General features: G+C 38.9%; 1 protein-coding gene across 1 annotated transcript; it reads right to left on the minus strand.

The window, feature by feature from the left end:
• Positions 1–2,763: 2,763 nt before the first annotated feature.
• GALR1 (galanin receptor 1) lies at positions 2,764–19,953 on the minus strand. The gene is made up of 3 exons (XM_052704636.1): positions 18,259–19,953; positions 11,363–11,428; positions 2,764–6,590 (listed from the first exon to the last, which is right to left on the minus strand). The coding sequence occupies exons 1-3, from the start codon at positions 18,946–18,948 to the stop codon at positions 6,273–6,275; spliced, it is 1,074 nt and encodes a 357-aa protein (XP_052560596.1). The 5' UTR covers positions 18,949–19,953; the 3' UTR covers positions 2,764–6,272.
• Between the last annotated feature and the right edge of the window lie 1,313 nt (positions 19,954–21,266).

Raw genomic sequence — 21,266 nt, forward strand, 5'->3', positions numbered from 1 at the left:
ACATTTGAAGTGATTATAGCAAAAAGTAATTAAGCAAAATGAGAACAGCATATAGCATCGTTTAACTTCTTTCTCTAACAGATGTGTGAGGAGCAGTTGAGGTCCCCTTGTTGGCTCAGCGCAGAGCAGAGGAGCTGAGGAGAGGCCTCATGATGGCTGCAGCTCCTCACAGGGAGCGGAGGGGCAGCGCTGAGCTCTGCTCTGCGTGACAGCGACATGCCAGAGGGACTGGCATGGAACCTGAAAGAAGGCTGTAAAGAGGTGGGATTGACCTCTTCACCCAATTAGCAGCAATAGAACGAGAGGGAATGGCCTCAGATTGCACCAGGGGAGGTTCAGGTTGGATATTATGGAGTATTTCATCTCATAAAGAGCAGTGAGGCAATGGCACAGGCTGCTAAGCAGGTGGTGGTGTCACCATGCCTGGAGGTGCTCAAAAACCAAGTGGATGTGGCACTGAGGGACATGGTCACTGGGGGTGGGCTGATGGTGGACCAGATGGTCTCAGTGGTCTTTTCCAAGCTGAATGATTCTATGATTCTACTGGTACAGAGGTATGTGATGTAACTGGGCTACTTACTAATCGTATCTCTCTATGCTGAATTGCAGACGTTTCCTACCTTTCATAGTTGTTGTTTTTAGCACTTTGAGAAACTTCTGTGTGACAGCCACTCTGCAGCAGTGATTCCAGTGACAAAATCTAAGGTATTTCTATGTTCTGAACTCACAATTGCAGGGGTTTTGCAAGTTCAGTTGCAGAGTCAGAGGTTATGTTAAAATAGCTGACAATTTCAAGATCATCATTTTTCAGTGTAATAACTGATTCCTAAAGTTTGCCTCATTTTATTCATTCATAAGTAAAATGATATTTTTTGTTGTACTATATTAAAACTACTAGTTTTCTTGTGCTAAATTGTAAAGATAGTTACATGTTTAGCGGAGAACTGAATAACTGTGGAGAGGCACATGGAAATAGAACATTTTCAAGGGGAACATGCTATATTTAAGGAATGTCTTTATAAAATGAGACTTCAGACTTAGTTCAGCAAATATACCGAGCCAGGGTGCTCCCCTGCATGTACTAACGTCAAGTACATATGTATACACATTCAAGAATTGCACAAGATATTTGTGTACCTAAAATTGATAGATTAGAACAATAGATTAAAGTGCACATCATTTTAAATACGCTGTAACATTTAATTTGCTTTTACAAAATACATTTCATTAGGTGTGGAACTGATCATATTCTGCTTTCATATTCATGTAGATATTTTACTGTTTCAAACGGCCACTGCTTTATGTTAATGAAAACCTGCACACAAATAGACATCAATTTGACTGCCTCCTTCCAAAAGTGGATCCTCTTAGAGGCATTCATCTAATAAAAAAGTTTAGATTTCAGATCATTGAAGTATTTTGTTTCTTTTCATATTCAAATACATGGATCTGGCTCATTTTGTCTCTTAAGCAACACATGAATCGCAGAGATTGAAATTGTACTTGAATAAGAAATTTCAATAAGTTCCATTGATTTCAATTGACTTTTACCAACCTAAATGAAAGATCAAATCTCCTGCATTTAGGCACTTGAAAATGAGAATGTATTTTATATCAGTTAAATTTTCTTAAGGGTATTTTCAATCTATAACAATATCTAGCCATGAAACTCTATTGAGTATCACATACTCTACTTTTTCTGGGAGATTTCCAGAGGACAGTGTTTGTTTTCAAATACACTACAAATATTGTGGAAGAAAGTGAGCTAGTATTTCATATTATATAGAGAAACAGAATACAAATGTGTTGGAAAAAAACATTTGAAAAATCATGCGAAGTACAGTATATCTTAGAACAACTGTGTTACTTTACATTCATTATACACTGAAACAAACACAATTTTAATTTCTTCATCTTCAACATTTGTATGTATACTGAATAAATAACAAAAGCTCAAGCTTTGTAAGGTAGAAGCTGATCTTTTCTCAGATATTTTCCTTTCCCAAAGTATAACAAATGTCATTAGGTACAATGTGACACATCATGCTATAAAGCAGCCATGAAGATAAGATGTCTAAAATAATGCATTTCCAACATTGTTTTCTGTAAAGACCCCTCACTTTCCCTGCAACATGGGGTTTAAAGACACACTGATTTCACCATGACAATAAATATACAAAGCTTAGTGATTATCTCTTGGAGATAGTTATATAATTAATAACTCCCAGTTATTAATTAATTTTATTTTTAATTCATTTTAATTAATGAACTCCCAGTGCTTGGCATGATGTTATGATGTGGAATACTGATAACAAAAAATCATAAAACCATGGCATATATAATAGATTATGATAAGAATAGTATTAGCATTTAAGAAAGAAAACATGTACAAAGTGAATAAAAAGCTTAAAGGATTGTAAGAAATCATTACACTGCCTTATTGTGAAAAATATTGTGAATAATTAAGTAATATACATTTTTTTCCCAGGGTTTAAATATAGCAAAAGACTTCAGAACAAGTTGTAAATAATCACTGGTACAATTAATTTCATCATACTAAATACTCACGGGATGTTATGGCTGCAGTTGGGAACACCTGGCTACAAAATTGAAGTTTGCTCCTTATACAATCATCATCATTTCTTACATAGGATTTCAAACAGCCTCGTCACATATTTATTGTTTACTCTAGCATATGATTTTGCTATCCACCTTAGCATTAAAAAAAAATAAAAATGCAAGGAGCTTCTACATTCATTTTGTTTTGTAATTGTTTAACTACATGTATGTACAGTGCTTTCATTTGAGAGGAATTACATCATCCTGTTGCCTATTTTTTTTTTGTATGAAACAGTATTGCCTTATTAATACAATAGAGTCGAATTCAGTGGCATTATTGGAGTGGAAAATTCAGCGTCAGCCAGAGAAATAATCTTTTTTTTTTTTTTTTTTTTTTTTTTTGGCTTCAGTGTACACTGAAATTAGTGTTTTTGGTTACAGATGTGTCACAAAGCATATTAAAAAAGCAAGTCTGATGAAACTTTTTCTTTGCCTTCCAAAATAAATAATAACCTGTCAGCAAACTCAGACCTTGTAGTCAGGCATTTTGTTGTCAAGGGAATCAGTGCCTGTTCCCTGTTTTTCTGCCCAAATTAGCCATGTTTCTGGCACAAATCCCTGCACAACTCTCCAGTTCCTCAAGGGTTAGGCACAGTTCACATTATTTAACAGTTTTTACATGTAACATCCTCTAGCTTACAGTGGATATACCAAAGCCATGGTAGAGACACTGACTAAAAGGGGTATGTTTTAGCCAGGAAATTGAATTTTGGAGTGGCCAATGATTTTAACACATCTCTGAGACACAAGTTTTACTGACACACTCAGAAATCAGACAGGGCATTATAAACATGTTCTTACTGCAGGCCTTCTCCACTCCTTTATCCTTACAATTTCAAACCGATGATGTCCTATTACTGACTATCATGTCACTAGGTTTAAAATTATTTACAGTTAAGAAAAAATGCAATTTTCTCATGAAATCATAATTTCGCCATGTTAACTTTTTACTTGTATAAACTTGTATTTACATTGTAATTTTTTATTCAAATAATTTTTAGAAAGCAATTTTTAAAAGGGAGAAACATAATTTTTGTAGCTTCAAGATCACTGAATATGTTACAAACTCAAGTGTGGTCTGATAGTGACTTAATAACTTGAGTGATTGGAATCTGAAAAAAAAAAACCAAAAACCCCAAAAGCTAGGTATAACAGTAACATTGTGCTAGAGTGTTTTTCTAATATCAAATCAAACCCAGAAAAGGATGTACTATAGATAAACTCTTTTCCATTTTTTTTTTTCTTGTATATTCTGTGATCCTGACAGTAACTTCAAACTGCTTCTTCATATGAATGACTGGACACAAATGTGATGTGTGCACCAGCATGTCTTCAATATTATTTTACTGATTCCACTTAGATAGCACTGACATGTAAACAGACACTTTCATGTGATCTCACCCTCCATAACTGATCAGTAAGTCTGTGGAAAAAAAGGCGTCCAATAGAGCATCTGTCCAACAGTATTTAACATCTTTGAAAAGCTGGACAGGAGCTAGCAGTGTGCTCTTGCAGTCTGGAAGGCCAACTGCATCCAGAGCTGCACCCACAGAGGGGTGGCCAGCAGGGCAAGGGAGGTGATTATTCCCCTCTACTCTCCCCTTATGAAGCCCCATCTGGATTACTGAGTCCAGGCCTGTGGCACCCAGCACAGGAAGGATGTGGAGCTCTTGGAGTGGGTCCAGTGAAGATGATTACAGAGCTGGAGCACCTCTCTTATGAAGAAAGTTTGAGAGTGGTGAGGCATTGGAACATGTTGCCCAGATCAACCCTGTGGATGCCCCATACTTGGAGGTGTTCAAGGCCAGGTGTTATGGGACTCTGGGTGGCTTGCTCTGGTGGGGAATGGCCCTGCCCACATCAAGGGGTTGGAACTAGATGACCTATAAGGACTCTTCCAGCCTAACCCATTCTATGCCTACATGATCTTCAGCAAAGACCAAACCAAGGGTGCAGAATGCAAGCCACAGATGACGTCAAACCTGGGGGGATAGCAGATACTTTGGAGTGCTAAGTTTTCTTTTGGAAGAACCTGGTGAGCCAGAGAATGGACAACAGTTATCAAATTAAAAAATTTCAACAAAGGCACAACCAAAATCAAGCTGAATGCAATTCTGTAGAAAAAGATGGGGTAAAGGAAGGTGATTTGTCCCCTCTACTCAATACTCATGGGAAAGCACTTGAAACATGCTGTCCTGTTTGGAACATCCCAGTGCATGAGAGGGATGGCCAAGCTGGAGCAAGTCCAGTGGAAGACCAGGGACTTTGCATCTTATTTTTTCAGCTTGGAGAAGACAGGGAGAAACTCTAATTTGTCATCTACAATTATGCATGTTTGGTTAGAGTGAAGAGTATTCTCAAGGGTTGGTGAGAGGACAAAGGGAAATGGTTGCAAGCTACATCAAGGGAAATCCCAGCTATGACTGATGAGCTGCTGAATTGTGTCCTTGGAAATCTCAAAACATACCTAGACAAGAAGCGATACAGATGTGAGGGCAGCCCTGCCTTGAGAGGATCCCAAGATTTTCCTTCAACTTAATTTGCTCTATGACTCTATGGGTCATGAACGTAAATGTTAAAAGCATATGATACTCCAGCTAATAATATGTCCTCAAAGTGCTGAGGCCCTCCCACTTTTTATTTGTGATTTGTATTACACACTTTGTACTGATATAAATGTATCCTTCCAAAATTTACCATTTTAGAGTTACACTGTATCAAACCTCCATTAGAACTTTTAAAGGATTGCTGTTTTAAGCACTTATATGTTTCTTGGATTTTCTTTATGGAACATAAGATTTTAAAATATATATTGATATTGTATATTTAAAATTGTATTTCCATCTCAGACTCAGCAAAGTTAGCAAAACACACACACACACATAACACACATGCAGCAGCTAAAGAAAAGCTTTCCTCAGACAAATTTTCATTTTGATAGAACTTCACACAGGCCATAAACAAAACCTTATATAGCGTACACAAAAGTTCTGTGTGTGCAGTAAGGCAGGCATACAAAGCGGTAAAAAGTACATCATCATTCACCACGTTACATTAAAAAGATAGCTGAACAGATAAAATCAGTGTTGCCTCTCTAAAGCAATTGTCTCAAATTGTACGTGGGTTATTTCAACTCCAAGTCAGATCCCATCTTTGCTTTAAAAAGGCAAAAGACATTGTCAAAACAACCTGAACGGAGAATGAAACTTTTCCTCTCTGAAATTGTAGTACCACCACAGTGTTTATTATCTGTAAGTCAGAAAATTTAGCCATCTCTTTGCTTCTATGGAGTAAGATGTGAGAAAGTTCAGCGTTTTATCCATATCAACGAATACTTCTTGTATATTACACTTGAATGCTTATACACATGATGCTTAATGAATAGGAACACACACAAATCATCACCATTGTTTTGTTTCTGAATTATCTTTCAAAGGTCAGGAGCTTCATTTGGCAAAGGTACAATACAAAGGACCAGCCTGGTTTTCCTTCATATCAGTTTCATGAATGTTTGCTACAAATGCAACTTCATTACCTTAAATACCTATTAGCTTTATCAAGAAAAAGCTGTGATAAAGCTCATTGTGCTTTGTTTTCCAGAAGTTTCGTTCATTCATACAGCTGAAGAGCCAGCAAACAGGACTTTCTAAAGTTCACACATGTGTACTGTTGGTAGATGGTGGTGTATCTATCCGACTCTTATTTTCTTTAGCATCATTCAGAGGTGATTCGTTACCTATCTGGCATTTGAAAACTTGTTTGTAGGCCTTTCTAAAATTTTCAGAGAGAAATGCATATATAATTGGGTTTACAGAAGAATTGCTGTAAGCTAGGCAGTGTGCAGCTACCCTGAAGAGAAATGAGGCTTGAGTCAGTGGGAAAACTCCAAATTCAGCCCAGAGATGAATCACATGATGCGGAAGCCAGGAGATGCCAAAAACCACTACCACCACCAACACAGTCTGTGCTGTCTGAGACAGGGAAAGGAAAACACAGATGTCTTATGAGTATTAAAAACAAGCTTATTATATCATTATCTGTAATAATAATAATAATAATAATAATAATAATGATAAAAAGTAGACAGATAGAATACACTTCTGAATATTTATTAATATTTTAATTCATTACCTACGTGGACTTTGTTCTGTAGTATTGCAAGAAGAACATGAGCTTCCACAGTAGAAGAGAAACTCTTCTACTCGTTTCTTAAAGGCAAAGAATGATGTTCCTCACTCCCTAAACAAAGTGCTAACCTCTTCTGGGACTCAGGATTGATGCAATAAATTAATAACATAGGTCTCTGGGAAATCTCATCCAGATCTAATGAATCATGTTTTAATACAGTACACAGGATTTCTGACCAGATTTCAAGGGAGATCTATTGTACATGGAGGCATGTAGTGAAAGAGATAAGAGCAATGAGATTAACCCTTTGCTCAAGAGTCTAAAGGCAGGAGCAGAAGTTGCTGTATTTTTTAAAGTCTACTCTTTAAGCATAAAACGTCCATTGGAATCATCCAACAATATTCTGGGATACAACTAGGAAAAAAAGAAGAAGAACAAGATTTCTGGTAACTATATATTGAATGTAAGGAGTGAAATAACCATTATTCTACCTCCTGACTCCACTTTCAGTATTCTCACAAGAAAGGGCCATTAAGTTTGTTAGATCCCCTCTGAGAGTTGGAGTATCAGTCACCGGATCAATCACCTTTCGGTTACTGCTGATATTTTTCCAGGCACGGTGGAGTTTTTTTGACAATGTTTTCTTTAGTTTTAACTTTCTTCCAAAACTGCAATTACTGCTTTGCAGGCAATGAACAAAATGCATTTCTCTAGCAAGTGCCACTTTTCCATTGAGAGCCTAGTAGTAATTCCAATGCATAGTATGTTACGGACCATTATAATTACTCTATTAACACTTTACAACATAATTCTTCAGATAATTTTAGCTCTTACTCACAGGCAGAACTAACTGATGAAGTGATACATGCTGCAGTGCAGACTTTTTGCTGATTTATTGATCCTGGTTCATACTTTCTTGAATTGATTGATGCTCAGTAATAATTCACTAACTTGGTTAATTTTCATGTGCCTTAATTTGTAGAAACTTGCAGGGAAAAGTTTAATTCCTGCAGCAATAGCCTGAAATAACTTATGACAAATGTTGTTTCTGGCTACCAAAATTTCTAGTAAATATAAATTTTTCAGTCTCAAGGGTTCAAATTTATTCACAAGCCTTTTTTTCTATTTAACCCTATTAACATTAATTCAGTTGATGCTAAAGCAGCGAGACAAATATTTCCTCTTTCAGCTCTCATCAGGAAAGCTGTCTTCCTCGTGCTAACAAGGAAGAATAAATAAAGAACAATTGATTCTCTGATTCCTTTAGAGCATTAATATTCCAGCTGCAAATGTGCTGTCTGGTTATTGCACACACGGTTAATTCTTAAAAGAAGTGTTACCTCAGTTTGTCCTTTCGACACCAGGAAAATCACTGACTTTCAATAGACTGTATAAATGCAACTGAAAGCTGAGGTTGACCATGTATCTCTTGTAACTATTATACTAAGGTATTTCATATCTGCAAAGTAAGTAATTTTTCGTAACGGTCCTCACAGCATCTGTCTTATCCCATTATTCATCCTAAGACTCACTTCAGAGCTTACCTTTCCAGTATCATCACTATAATTTGCAACCAAGGTAACACTAAAGGGCAGCTCTTTTTTAAGTAATGGTATCACGCTTAGGGTTTTTCATCAACAAATAAAAAAAACTTGAAATGCACATTGATGTTTCCTGGCCAAAAAGCATAAAGAACAGCATTTAGGCACATTTTTATTTCAAATTCACTTTTTAAATTCACACATTATAAATTAAGATTCTGCTACTAAGAATCAATTTTGTGGGTTTAAGCAAACTTGACTGAATGATATCCATGGGCTTTGAAGGGATATACCTACAAGTACTCAGGGGCCTGGCAGAAGTGATTGCCAAGCTGCTCTCTATGATCTTTGAAAGATGATGGAGAATGAGAGAGGTTTTTGAGAACTGGAAGAAAACCCAATGTCACTGCAGTCTTCAAAAGGGACTTGATGGAGGACCCAGAAAATTATAGGCCAGTCAACCTCAACTCTGTCCCCAGGAAGATGATGGAACATCTTCTTCTGGATGTCTTCTCCAAGAAAATGGAAGAGAAAAAGGTTATAAGGATTAGCCAGCATGGATTCACCAAGTGAAAATCATGCTAGACCGATCTGGTAGCCTCTAAGAACTCATGACTGACTGGATAGGTGTGGGGATAGCAGTGCACGTTGTGTACCTTGACTTCAGCAAGGCGTTTGATGCTGCCTCCTGTAATATCTTCATAGGTAAACTCAGAAAGTGTGGGACAGTCAAGTAGATGGTGAGGTGAATTGAGAACTGGCTGACAGGCAGAGCTTAGAGGGTTGTGATCAGCAGTACAGAGTCTAATTGGAGGCCTGTAGATAGTGATGTTTTCCAGGGGTTAGTACTGGGTCTGGTCTTGTTCAACATTTTTATGAGTGACCTGGTTGAAGAGAAAGAGTGCATCCTCATCAAATTTGCTGGTAATACAAAGCTGTGAGGTGTGACTGACTCACCAGAAAGCTGTGCTGCCATTCAGTGAAACCTGGACAGGATGGAAACCAGGTAAGGTTCAACAAGGGCAAGTGTAGAGTCCTAAATGGGAGGAATAACCTCTTGCATCAGTATAGGTTAGAGGCTGAACTGCTGGGAAGAAACTCTGTGGAGAAGGACTTGAGTGTCTTGGTGGGCAACAGGTTGGCCATGAGCCAGCAGTTTGCCCTTGTAGCCAAGGAGGAGAATGGTATCCTGGGTGCTTTAAAAAGAGCATAGCTAGCCAGAAGAGGGAGGTGATACTCCCTTTATACCCTACCTTAGTGAGGACACATCTGGACTGCTGTGTCAAGTTCTGGGCTCTCCAGTTCAAGAAAAGTGGGAACTTCCAGAGAGAGCCTCGCAGAGGGCTGCAAAAACTATTAGGGGCCTGGAACATTTCCTATTTGAGGAAGGGCTAAGAGAGCTGGGTCTGTTCAGCCTGGAGGAGAGAAGACTAAGGAGGGATCTTATCAATGCTTATAAAAATCTAATGGATAGAAGCCAAGCGGATGGGGCCAGGTTCTTTTCAGTGGTGCCCAGCAATAGGAGAAGGGGCAATGGGCACAAATTGGAACTCTGGAAATTCCATAAGAACATGAGGTAAAACTTCTTTACTTGGAGAGTGACAAAGCATGGAACAGGCTGCCCAGAGAGGTTGTGGAGTCCCCAAGGGTCCCTTCCTACCCATATGATTCTGTGATTCTGTGATACTAAAATTTTATAAAGCTCTGAATAAAGCTGTAGAACTTGGCCTTAAATGCATTATTCTTAACAAAACTGCAAGGAAAAGAGAAACAGTAACCAGAAAGATAAATACTAATGAAAACAGCATTGTTTTGAAATCATGAGCTAAGTAAGGCCTTGGGATCAGAAAGTTCTAAGTAAAAAAATTTTCCACTTCATTTTGTTTGCCTTTCCATTACTAAACCCTGAGACACCTGAATAGTCTTGAACATCCATATAATGCTTTCCCCTGAAACTAAGAAAGCAAGTTCATAACTAGATATGATTTTTATTTGCATAAAGGGCTTGTACCTAGATGAGATGCAGATATTTCTAGTTTGAAAATAACATACATAAAAGCAGGGATGGCAACATAGAGAATGCCTTTTGAAACAACACCTTTGGCCTTGATGAGATTAAGCGCAAATTATTTATGTTAAGTATTTTACTGCATCAAAGACATAATGCTTTTAATTTAGAAATTGAGATCTGTTGACTAAGATATATATTTTTTTTAAATAGAGAATGCATAAGTAATAGATTATTTATTCCCCGTTGTGCCCATGTATATCTCATTTACATTGCAGACAGTCTGCATGCCCATATGGTAATAGCAATCAGATCAAACAAAGAGCTATAGCCTAAGGCTTGTTTCTGACTCCACATTCGTAAACTGAGAAGTTAGTCAAATTATTACTGTGGTCAAATCTGCTCAAAAATCAGAACCATATTATATTATCTGACAAAATATCTGCATAAACACATCTTTCAAGTATTGCTCTAAATTGCAAAGCTAATACTATGCTTCAAAGACCCTTCACAATTCCACTTGTAGGCAGTATATAACTGAAGTCTTAAACATAGAAGAAAAGATGTTTTATGGAAAATCATAAAATCACAAAAGTCTCTTTTTAGACTACTATCAGGAATTGTAATGAATCTCATTTGGAAGTCTTGTCATATAACCTAGGAATCCTTCATAAACTGCTAAAAATATTCAGTTAGTTAGAAAAGAAAAAAAAGAGAGAGAGAGAGAGAGAAAGAAAGAGAGAGAGAGATGTACAATTTAGTGAAAAAAATTCTAGTGAGGGAATAGAAACATTTACATTAGAGAGAGGTAGTCTCTCCATGACTGAATTTCACATGCTCCAGTGTTCAAAATATGGGGATTTCAAGTAATGGCTTGACCACTGTGATAGAAAATCCTGATCAGGGAAGACTCTTATCCTGCAGAGGCACTGAATATATCATCAAATACTCCATTTCAAATATTTTTCTCCATTACGTCTTTGGCAACAAGCAACAGAATAGCAAATCATCTTACCCATAAAACTACAATATAAACAAATAGGAATTGGTAATGAAAGCAATCTACCTTTTTCTTTGATGCTTCTGACTTCTTTGATATATTTCTCAGCTTTTTGTGCAGATGATTAAGAACCTGAAAAGATCAATTTTCAACTTGTATTTCACCATTTTCTAAAATTCAAAACCATTTTGTTAGAGTACGATCTCCAGGACTGCATGAGTTGCTTACAAACATCAATGATCCATTTAAACATTTTAGAAATTCATATTATAAAATCCAAAGGAATTACATATCTATATCTGTAGTTAACAAGCAAATAGGAATTACATATGACAATTGAATTCTTCTATCAAAATACAGTTGCATTATATAACAAATACATACTACAATCAAATGAGCCAATAAATTGAAACCTTCCCTACAGCTAGAATTAGCCATTATTCTTTATAAAAATGTCAACGCTTGTTAATTTAGAATGACCTTTACTGCATGTAACATAAGAAGTGTATGTTTTGAGTCAGAGCTTTTCTGAGTCACCTGCATAATTTGCTTTCTTCAGATGGATGTTTAGTTAATATAATCAGGATGTTGGCACTATTTGATCTTTGAAAGATGCTTAGGCTCTTACAGAGAATTTATACTAAGATGTATCTCCCATGAGACATGACCTTTATGAACAATTTGATGATACTTGTCATGTAGCTTTCATAAGTAGTTTTTTAATATACCTCAAAATGATTCATCAAGTGAGAGCAGATTTTCACGTAAGAGTTTGGACAGTGGGTGCATAGAGGAACATCCCTACTTTATCTCCAGTCATTATTAACTGAATGTAAAATATTCATACAGTATGATTTGTGGGTATACAGGGAAGCAGGGTATATGTTCTTCAGCTGAATGCGTTTAACATGATAAATCATACCAAATTAAAAAATGGAAATACTTAAGTATATTCAAGGGTTTAATTATAATATGGTAAGAATGTGTTTATCTATTTATTAAAACTATTTATATTTTATATATAATTCGTTAATAGTTAATACATAATATAATATATATAATATAATATATATATATATATAATATATTCTATTTATATTAAAAATTATTTAAAAGTCAGAATGTAGAGTCTTCAGTTAGATGGCTGTGATGTCACAGTTACACTTTACATACCTCCAAGGTGAACTGACAACTATTACATAGGTAAGATCATCCAGAATTAAAATAAATATGCATTAAAAAATCTTCTTTTGAAGGAAAAAATATACACTGAAATACCAGCATAATAACATCTGAAATACCAGCCTGGCTGCCACCAGGACAATCTGAACCCAGGAAAGACAGGACAGGAAAACAAATATGTTTTCTCTGAGAAGATCCAGCTTTGGCTGGATGTCAGCCATTATTCCTACTCCAGGATGAAGTAGACCAGATGGAAAATACAGAAGAACCTCTGAAATGCAAGGAGATGCCCCTCTGATTCACACATCCTTTATTCACCATGTACAACAGTGCTGAATTGGTTAATCCATGGGTGTGAAAATAGAAGATCATGGGAGAAATGCTGTTCACTTCTCATCGCTTCTTTTTCATTTATCCTCCCTCTTCACTGGAACAGACTTCCCTGAGCAGTGGTCACTGCCCAAAGCTGCTGGAGCTCCAGAAGCATTTGGATAACACTCTCAGACATAGGGTCTCTTTTTGAGTGGTACTGTTAGCAGCCAGAAATAGGACTCAATGATCCTTATGAGTCCCTTCCAATTTGGGATTTCTATGTTTCTGTGATTCGTGTAACTTAAGTAGATAGGCTTTTTCCACCAGATCCTTTGCAGATCCTGTCTCCTGCCACCCTGAACCTGTACTGTACTGTGATTTTCAATATTAAAGTTAGATGCACTCTTCCAAAAATTCAGAACTGAAAAATCTACTCTTAAAATTATAAACATCAGCTCTCTCATTCTGAAACTTTTGACGCAGCTATTTTGCATTGTAACTTTCTCCAGTCCAAAGAGAGATGGAGTAGACAAATCTATTACTAAAAATTCTGTGTGAGTTGAAGATTTAGATGATAATCTTCCAATTAATCTTTCTCAACTCTCTCTCTTTCAGATTGTGTACATGTGTTATGGAATAAGGATGTGCAGCCTCTGCAGTGAAAACATGCTGGCTCTGCATGGCGTTCTACCAGATGGTATGCAAACCAGCAGCAAGAAGCAGGCAGAATTGAATTACTGATCAACAGCTGTGGAACAGTACTCAGAGACCTACACAGAGAGATGCAGAGGGATATTAAGGGCCATGTTTATGCACGAACACTACAAAGCAAATCAAAGTCACCTCTCCTTACCACACTGTTTGAATTATCTCTTCTCTGGGCCAAGAAATAATTAATTGTTCCTCTAACAGCCACTTCACCTGAATGAATATTAATTCTGCCTATTCCTCTCATTTTGTCTCAGGCTATTCTAAAGAAAATCTCTCACAATATCCACTAATACATTTACATACATATTTAACTCAGGTAATAAAATATAAGCCTTGATAAAAAAAAGTCATAACCTGTTGCATTTATTAAAGGTTACATTTTTAAACAAGTTCAGGTCTGTGGAAAAATTAGCTTTTCACATGAAATTGCTAACTCTGGCTTTCATATACCTGTTGATGAGAGTTCATTTATGGCTCTTGAGGAAAGAACATGTTTTCTGTGCTCTGGAGATGGGTTTGTGCAAGACAGCAGTTATGCTTCTGTGACATAGGGTGTAAGGGTACAAAATTTCCAGGTACAAAAATTCCAGGCTAGTCCAGTCTGCACAGTCAAAATTATCACTGAGAGCATTTGGATGGGAAGCTTGCTTTTGCCTATAGACTATCACATTTTGCTTGCAGCTGTTTCAGAAAGTACCTTCAGATGGCTTTGTAGCACAGACTGAGACACTATAACCAAAAGAATTTGAAAAATGGATTTTTCAAAAAGGGAGGGGAAAAATAGCTTAAGCTATCTGCACCTACTCATATAAGCCTACCAAATAAAACAAAAGTTTGAAATCTGCACTGCTTCCAAGCGTATTTCCTGTCTGTCTGTACATAACTGTTCAACTGACTACACCTTCATTATTTGTTACTTTATCCATTTAAAACCATACAGCAGGAAAGCCTGCCCAAGGTCATTATCTAATAAAAGTGAACTGTTTGTTTAACAAAGCCATAATGTGACCACTACATTCTGAACCACATTTTGTATTATTAACCTTATTTAAATTCAAGTGCCTTTACCTGCAATCCATTTTAAAAGCAGTGCTGCTACTATTATTATCACAACAGATCTTTCACCCTCTTTCATTTAATAGTGTCACTAATGTGTCATAACTTTTGTTTTTCTTTTCAGTGATCTTTCACCCTCTTTCATTTAATAGTGTCACTAATGTGTCATAACTTTTTGTTTTTCTTTTCAGTGAAGTTCAGTCTTCTCCAATAAAGTTTTTCCTCTCTACTCAGTAAAATTTAGGATACAATATCTGTCGCTAAGAACCATGTAAATGTGCTGTAATGTTGAGACTCCTCTTTTTTTTTTTTTTTTTTGTATGGCTTATTTTTAACCAACCTTATAAATCATACATGACTTTCTTGAATTCAGAATGTTCAGAATGATAGATAATAATGGAAACATTCTTCAGGCAAGGAATAAATTAAAAAATAGCTTTTAACATTATACATCTATAAAAGGAAAAGTTTGCTAATGATTTTAGGTGTCCAGCCTAGATGTTTGAAAGAGTTCAAGCCTCATAATTGGGTTCTCAACAGCAGGGGTACCCAAAACCCATTGTCACATTCCGCTGCCTGGACAAGTGCCAACTGGTAAAAGCCCAGTGTGCATGTATTACTTTGCCCCTTAATAACATATTCGTATGTAAATGTATCAATTTATGATACCTGTACTTGAAGGAACAAAAAAAAATGCAGCAAATAAAATATGATAAACTATAAAAGGTAAGAATACAGATTGTCTCTGTGCAGTGCTGTAACTCAACTAACAACCATATAATGACCACTCTGCCTAAAGTTGTGAGCTCCTTTAAAGAGCAGCTCTGAAGGCTCTCCGGGGCCAACGAAGGCTGACTTTCTGAGGATTTGTGATTTCTTGACCGCAAGTTCTCAAGAAGATGACCTCCTCTGTGAGCAGGCACTTCACAAAACCTCTTTCCCATGTGGTATTTCTGGTGTTCAGCAGCTGGGTGCACTCTGACTCTTTAAAGAACAGAGAAGACTGAGATTCTTTGTCTTCTACACTGGCTCCTGTTTTCACAAAACTAAGGAAATATCACGACTTCTCATGTTTTTACTCCTATGTCATATTTAGTTAAAACTGACCCTAAGTTATCTGTGGGAGAGAGGAAATGGAGAGCTCAAAGCACACAGCAGAGCATGAGCTCTGTCTTAAGAGCAGATTATTTGAGATTTCCAGTTCTAGTTCTATGGCATATGCCATTATTTCAGCACTATCTGTGGTTCGTAACAATATTGCTGTCCACTGGGGACAGAACCCCATGAAAATGAATCTCTCCTAACACAATTTAAGAGCAACAGAGAAAGGGAAAGAACTCAGTCCTCTGTTAGAGCATCTAAAAAATGAGACTTTCAGAACTGAAAGTTCAATTGCAATTTGCTTTAAAAGGAAACAACAGAAATGACTTAAAGGAGCCTGGAAAAGACAATATATTCAAATAGAGAAATGTGTCTCCTTCATCTCAATTTACTGCGTCAGAAAATTGTGTTATTTATCTGATCCACAGTTCATGAAAACCAGCAAAGTCCATAAGAAACTAATGTGTTTATCTTTGTAATACTTCTGATGCTATTACAGAGCAGTTCTCTTTTAACCCTGCATGCATTGAGAAGCCAAAATATCTGTTGTACATTACACCATTTTAGGGACATCAATAAGAGCCTATTGCGACCCACTTCAGTGGAGACTCAGGAGAGTAGCAGTGGCTGTGACAAAACTTCAGCTCTGATTTTCAACTTCTATTGTTCTTAATTTCTCCCTCACTGTAACCCATGTGTCACAGAATTGCAGTCAGAGATATGCTCACGGCTCTTAATGAGGGCAGGAACAAGCCTTTGTGCTGCAGGGCTCAACCATCTCCAATAGCTTTCTATGAGCCATGACATTTTTCAGCTTTATTGACACCAGTGGGAATACATGTCTCCTGGAATTCATTCTTCAGCTTAACTCTGCAGCATGCAGGGTTGTACATACAGGCTCAAAACAAATCCATCCTCAGCCCAAGCAGGGTTGAGGCTCAAGCCTGGCAGCAATTTGAGCATGAGATTTTAGCTGTAACTTGGAGTGGATTTGCTTTCATTGACTTGTTCTGGGCATGTATTTCACACAGGGTTGTTATTTTTTAAATACTCATATTCATATTTACATTGAAGTATCTACTATAATATGAGGGCTTTGCAATATAGCATGTTCCATTTATTACACTTGCAGTCTTAAAAATGCCCTTTATTGTATACTATGCAGATCTGTCATAAGTTTTCAAGACTTGCTTTCAGTTTTCTGTCATATTTATTTATATATTTATATATATATATATAAATTATATATTTAAGGCCAGTAATTAAGCTGAAATTGAGAATAATTTGGCTTTTACAAATATAAGAAAGAATTCATAACAGCTGAAATTCTACCTGTAATATTCACTATGTTCTTAAAACTCTAACAATACAAGGCTACAGTAAGTTTCTTTCCTCTCACAGCTGTTACATTCACCACATAGAAGAGGTGCCAGTGTATTTACCCAGGGAAACCGGAATGCAGTTTACATGGAAAAACTTTTTTTTTCTCCATTTATGAGGCTGGACTTGTTTCACTACCAACAATAGTTTAAAAACATCATCCTTTGAGTTTTGCATAACTCAAAGTTTAATAGAGTTGGATGCTGTTCCAACCAGAATTTCCACAATTAAACTAACATTATATACATAATACATACAACTGAGCATAAAATTATGTATAAACATGTTAACTATACCTATTTAATGTGCTAATTAAAGACATGACTTCGTGACATCTAAGTAGTCCCTATCTGCAAGGGCTGTCCTATCCTCTTGAACCCAAATTACTGCCTAAGGAAAAATCCTGCGACTGGAGGTTGCTGACACAGACTGGAAGGATCTCTGTGCAGCTCAGTGGGTCACAGCCTGTGCTCTGGTTCTTCTTGATACTACATCAAAGGCTGCAATTAACATCTGCAGAAAAACGTGACTGTTTGGCTGAGCAGAAAGCCCTTAAGTAAACCCATTCAGACAACAGTACTGATTTCTTTTTCCTACCCAGGTTCTCACTTGTTGCTTCCTAGCATCTGATCTTTCTGAATTCTGAAGTAAATGTCCCTCCGCAGAGCAGGGTGAGGTTCACAATGACCAGGCAACACCGTATTCCTTTTGCTCCTAACATGTTAATTGGATCAGAACAAATTTGTAGGGTTTTGCTGTTTTGTTTTCAACACTCTTCATTTCAAAAGAGCTACACTGCTTTGTTGGAAGCCTAAACAACTTGTTGCTTGGTTGCACTTCATTCGAGTTAAACTCCTCATACTGCACTGCAAGGAAATGAGAGAGTTGTGGTCACAAAGGAAGCAGCAGAGCTCTGGGGCTTCCTGACACTTTGTAAGGAGAGGGGACCTGTAAGTGTATGAAGAACACACAACACCCCATCAACTCCATGCAACGCTTGACCTGTCTGCACCACACACACACGTCCCCAGCCATCCCTCCACTATAAAGCCCATCCCTACAAACTCACTCTTGCCCCCTCACCTCCTAATGCTGCTGGTTCCTAACAATGCCGTGTCTATCTGTGTACTGGACATGTCCAAGTCCAGCTCACAGACCACCCACCACCACGGTCACCATCGCTTTTTACATTCCCTTCCCCAGCACCCACCCTGCCCCACCTTGGCATAGCAGAAAGAGATGAGCAGCAGGGGGAGAAGATAGCCGAAAACAAACGTGCAGACCACGTAGACCTTCTTGTGGCGTGGATTGGGCCAGTGCTCCCAGCAGAAGGTCTGGTCGCTGCCGTTGCGGTGGAAGAGGCGCTGGTGATGAGCCACTGGTGAGGCCATGGCAAAGGAGAGAGCCCAGATGAGCCCAACGCCCAGCAGCGCGTTGCGGGGGACGCGCAGGGTGGAGGAGCGCCGCGAGTGCACGATGGCCACATAGCGGTCCACGGACATGGCCGAGAGTGTGAAGATGCTCACCAACATGGAGACGGTGAAGAAGTAATGGATGAACTTGCAGATGAAGGCACCCAGCACCCAGGTAGGCAGCACGTAGACTGTGGATTGGAAGGGGATGCAGAAGAGCAGGTAGGCCAGGTCGGCAATACTCAGGTTGAGGATGAAGATGTTGGTGGTGCTGCGACGCTTGCCTGGCTTGCTGCGAGCCAGCACCGTAATCACCAGCGAGTTGCCCAGCACCCCCAGGGTGAAGATCAAGCCGAAGACGATCAGAGTGATGAAGTTCTCGATGCCGATGCCGAAGAGGGGCTTCCCCTCCGCGTCAGGGAGCCCGGAAGCGTTGAACTCCCCGCGGGGCACCTCTGCCCCCTCCTGGGACCGGTTGAGGGGCTCCCCTGGCTCCATCCTCTCCCGTTGACGCCAAGCAAAGTTTCCGCTGGTGGAAGGCGGAGGCAAAGCCCCGCGATAGGTGGTGGCCGCCCCTGCCAGCTCCGGGCAGGGTGGATGGTTAGAGGGGTGGAAGAGGAGGAGGAGAAAGAGGAGGAGGAGGAGGAAGGCACCGCAGCCACCCAACGTGAGCAGCCGGGTGTGGAGGAGGCTCGGCAGCCCCGGGCAAGCTGCGCGCTCCGCTCCGCTCCGCTCCGCCTCTGTCAGGCTTACTCCGGCTCCCGTTGCGCCTGCAGGTCGGGAAAGAGGGGAGCAGAAGGGTTTCTTTTTTTCCCGATTTAACCGGTAATCGGCTTCGCAGGGCAACCACCTGGGAGAACTTCTTTCTGCCGCTTGTGCCGGCTGGAGCGGCGGCTGGCAGGGCTGTGGGAGCTCTGCATCGAACTCCGACAAGTGGAGGGCAGTGGAAGCTCGGACGGATTACTCAGAGCCCAGTCTCTCTGTTTTCACCTCCCTCGCTATTAAATGTTCCGTCATGGGCTGTAGCTCGCAGGGCAAAAAGTGGCAGGCGCTGTTACTTCATACAAGCAAATAAAAGACCACCTTTCACGTACCAATCATGAAGAACGCGTTCCCAAAGCTCCCCGTTGCTCTGCTCTGTGCCCTGTTAGTCAGCGATGAGCTCAGTCGGGCAGCAGCAGGGAGCTCTTCCAAGGACCAAAATTAGAGCGTCGAAACAGTGGTTCTTCTCAGAGCTGGACAGAACTCAGAGCCTCCCGCAGGCTGTGTGTATGAGTTCACGTAAATACTCTCACACACGTGTGCCTTGCCAATAAAGCAGGATTGCTGGAGAGTTCTTGAAACGTTTTCTATCTGTGCACTACATCTGATGATAGCATTGCTTCATCTCTCTTCTCAAGGGATGAAACTGCGAATTGTTGCAAATCCCCTCCACCCATGTGGAGGTAAGGGCTGGGAGAGCCATGTCTTTCTTCAGATAGCTCTTTTCCATGTCCTATGTACTTGAGAGCTCAGTGCCAATTTGCAGCACCTTTCACTCAGGGAGCAGTGGGGACAAAGAGAACTGGTTGTTCAGATGTGTTTCCTTAGGACAAAGCTTTTGTTTGCTTCTCTGTGTTCCACAGTTTAATGTGTTGGTTGTTGTTTTTTTTTTTCCTCACCTTTCCTTTTGCTGCTTGTATTAAGACAACCTTTTGTCAGCTGTGCATCAGCTGACTGTAGAGCCATTGACTTCTGCAGATCTAGATGGGAATTAATCCTACTTATCATCTGGTGCATTATGTCCAAAGCGTAACATTATGGGAGAGCACAATTCAGTTTCTATGGATTTCAATGGATTTAGATTGAACTGCTTCCTGTATTCATCATGACTCAGTTTCAAAGTTACAGATAACTAAAAATAAACCACTGAAGATTCCTAAGAGATTTGAGGGTTCTTTTGTTGCTGTTTTTTGTTGTTGTTTTGTTTATAGTGTGCATACTTTACCACTATATTGACATGTTCAGTTACTACTTGGTCCTACTACTGTGTACTTCTGTAAGGGATTTGAGAACAGGTGTTAAACATTTTTAGAATATACCAGATACAGTGGACTTATCAGAAATACTCCAAGTATGTGATAAAAAGATTGAAGCATACACAGATTCCTTTAGGGTTACTGACATCTATGTTTATTGCTATAATTTCCTTTATTTGAGATAGAAGAAGCTGATGTTTTGCTTTTGAATCACAGAATATCCTGAGTTGGAAGACATCTACAAGTGTCATGGAGTCCATCTTCTGGCTCTACGTGAATCAAACAAAATTCAAACCGTATGCCTGAGAGCAGTGTCCAAACTCTCTTTGAACTCCAGCAGCTTGGGGCTGTGCCCAGCCCTGGGCAGCCTGTTCCATGCCCACCACCATCTGGTGCAGCCCCAGCTTCCCCTTCCCTGACACAGCTCCATGCCATTCCCTCGGTTTAATCATGTCGTGTTGCCAGACATCAACCTTTTCTAGGATATCAGGAGTGAAACCTTAGCCTTGCTGAAGCCAGTGCTAATATTGCATTAATTGTAACTCTCCATCTGAAATGTTTCATTAGTCCTCATTGCTCAGGCTTTCTTCTATTTCTCAGGAAATATTTTCCTTTGAATGATATTGTCTGAATGATGACCAAAGTATATCAGATTGTGGTATTGGACAAATGAGCAGGGAAAATGGATACAGAAACAAAATCAGTTTTAAAAGAAAGCAATCTGAAAATTGCATTAGTGGGCTGGACTGGAGTGTTGGCTCTATTAGTTTCCTGAGATGTTTTATTGTCAGTTTTGCA

The sequence above is a fragment of the Tympanuchus pallidicinctus genome, unplaced genomic scaffold (genome assembly GCF_026119805.1).
Source record: "Tympanuchus pallidicinctus isolate F22 unplaced genomic scaffold, pur_lepc_1.0 scaffold5, whole genome shotgun sequence".
NCBI classification, from domain to species: Eukaryota; Metazoa; Chordata; class Aves; order Galliformes; family Phasianidae; genus Tympanuchus; species Tympanuchus pallidicinctus.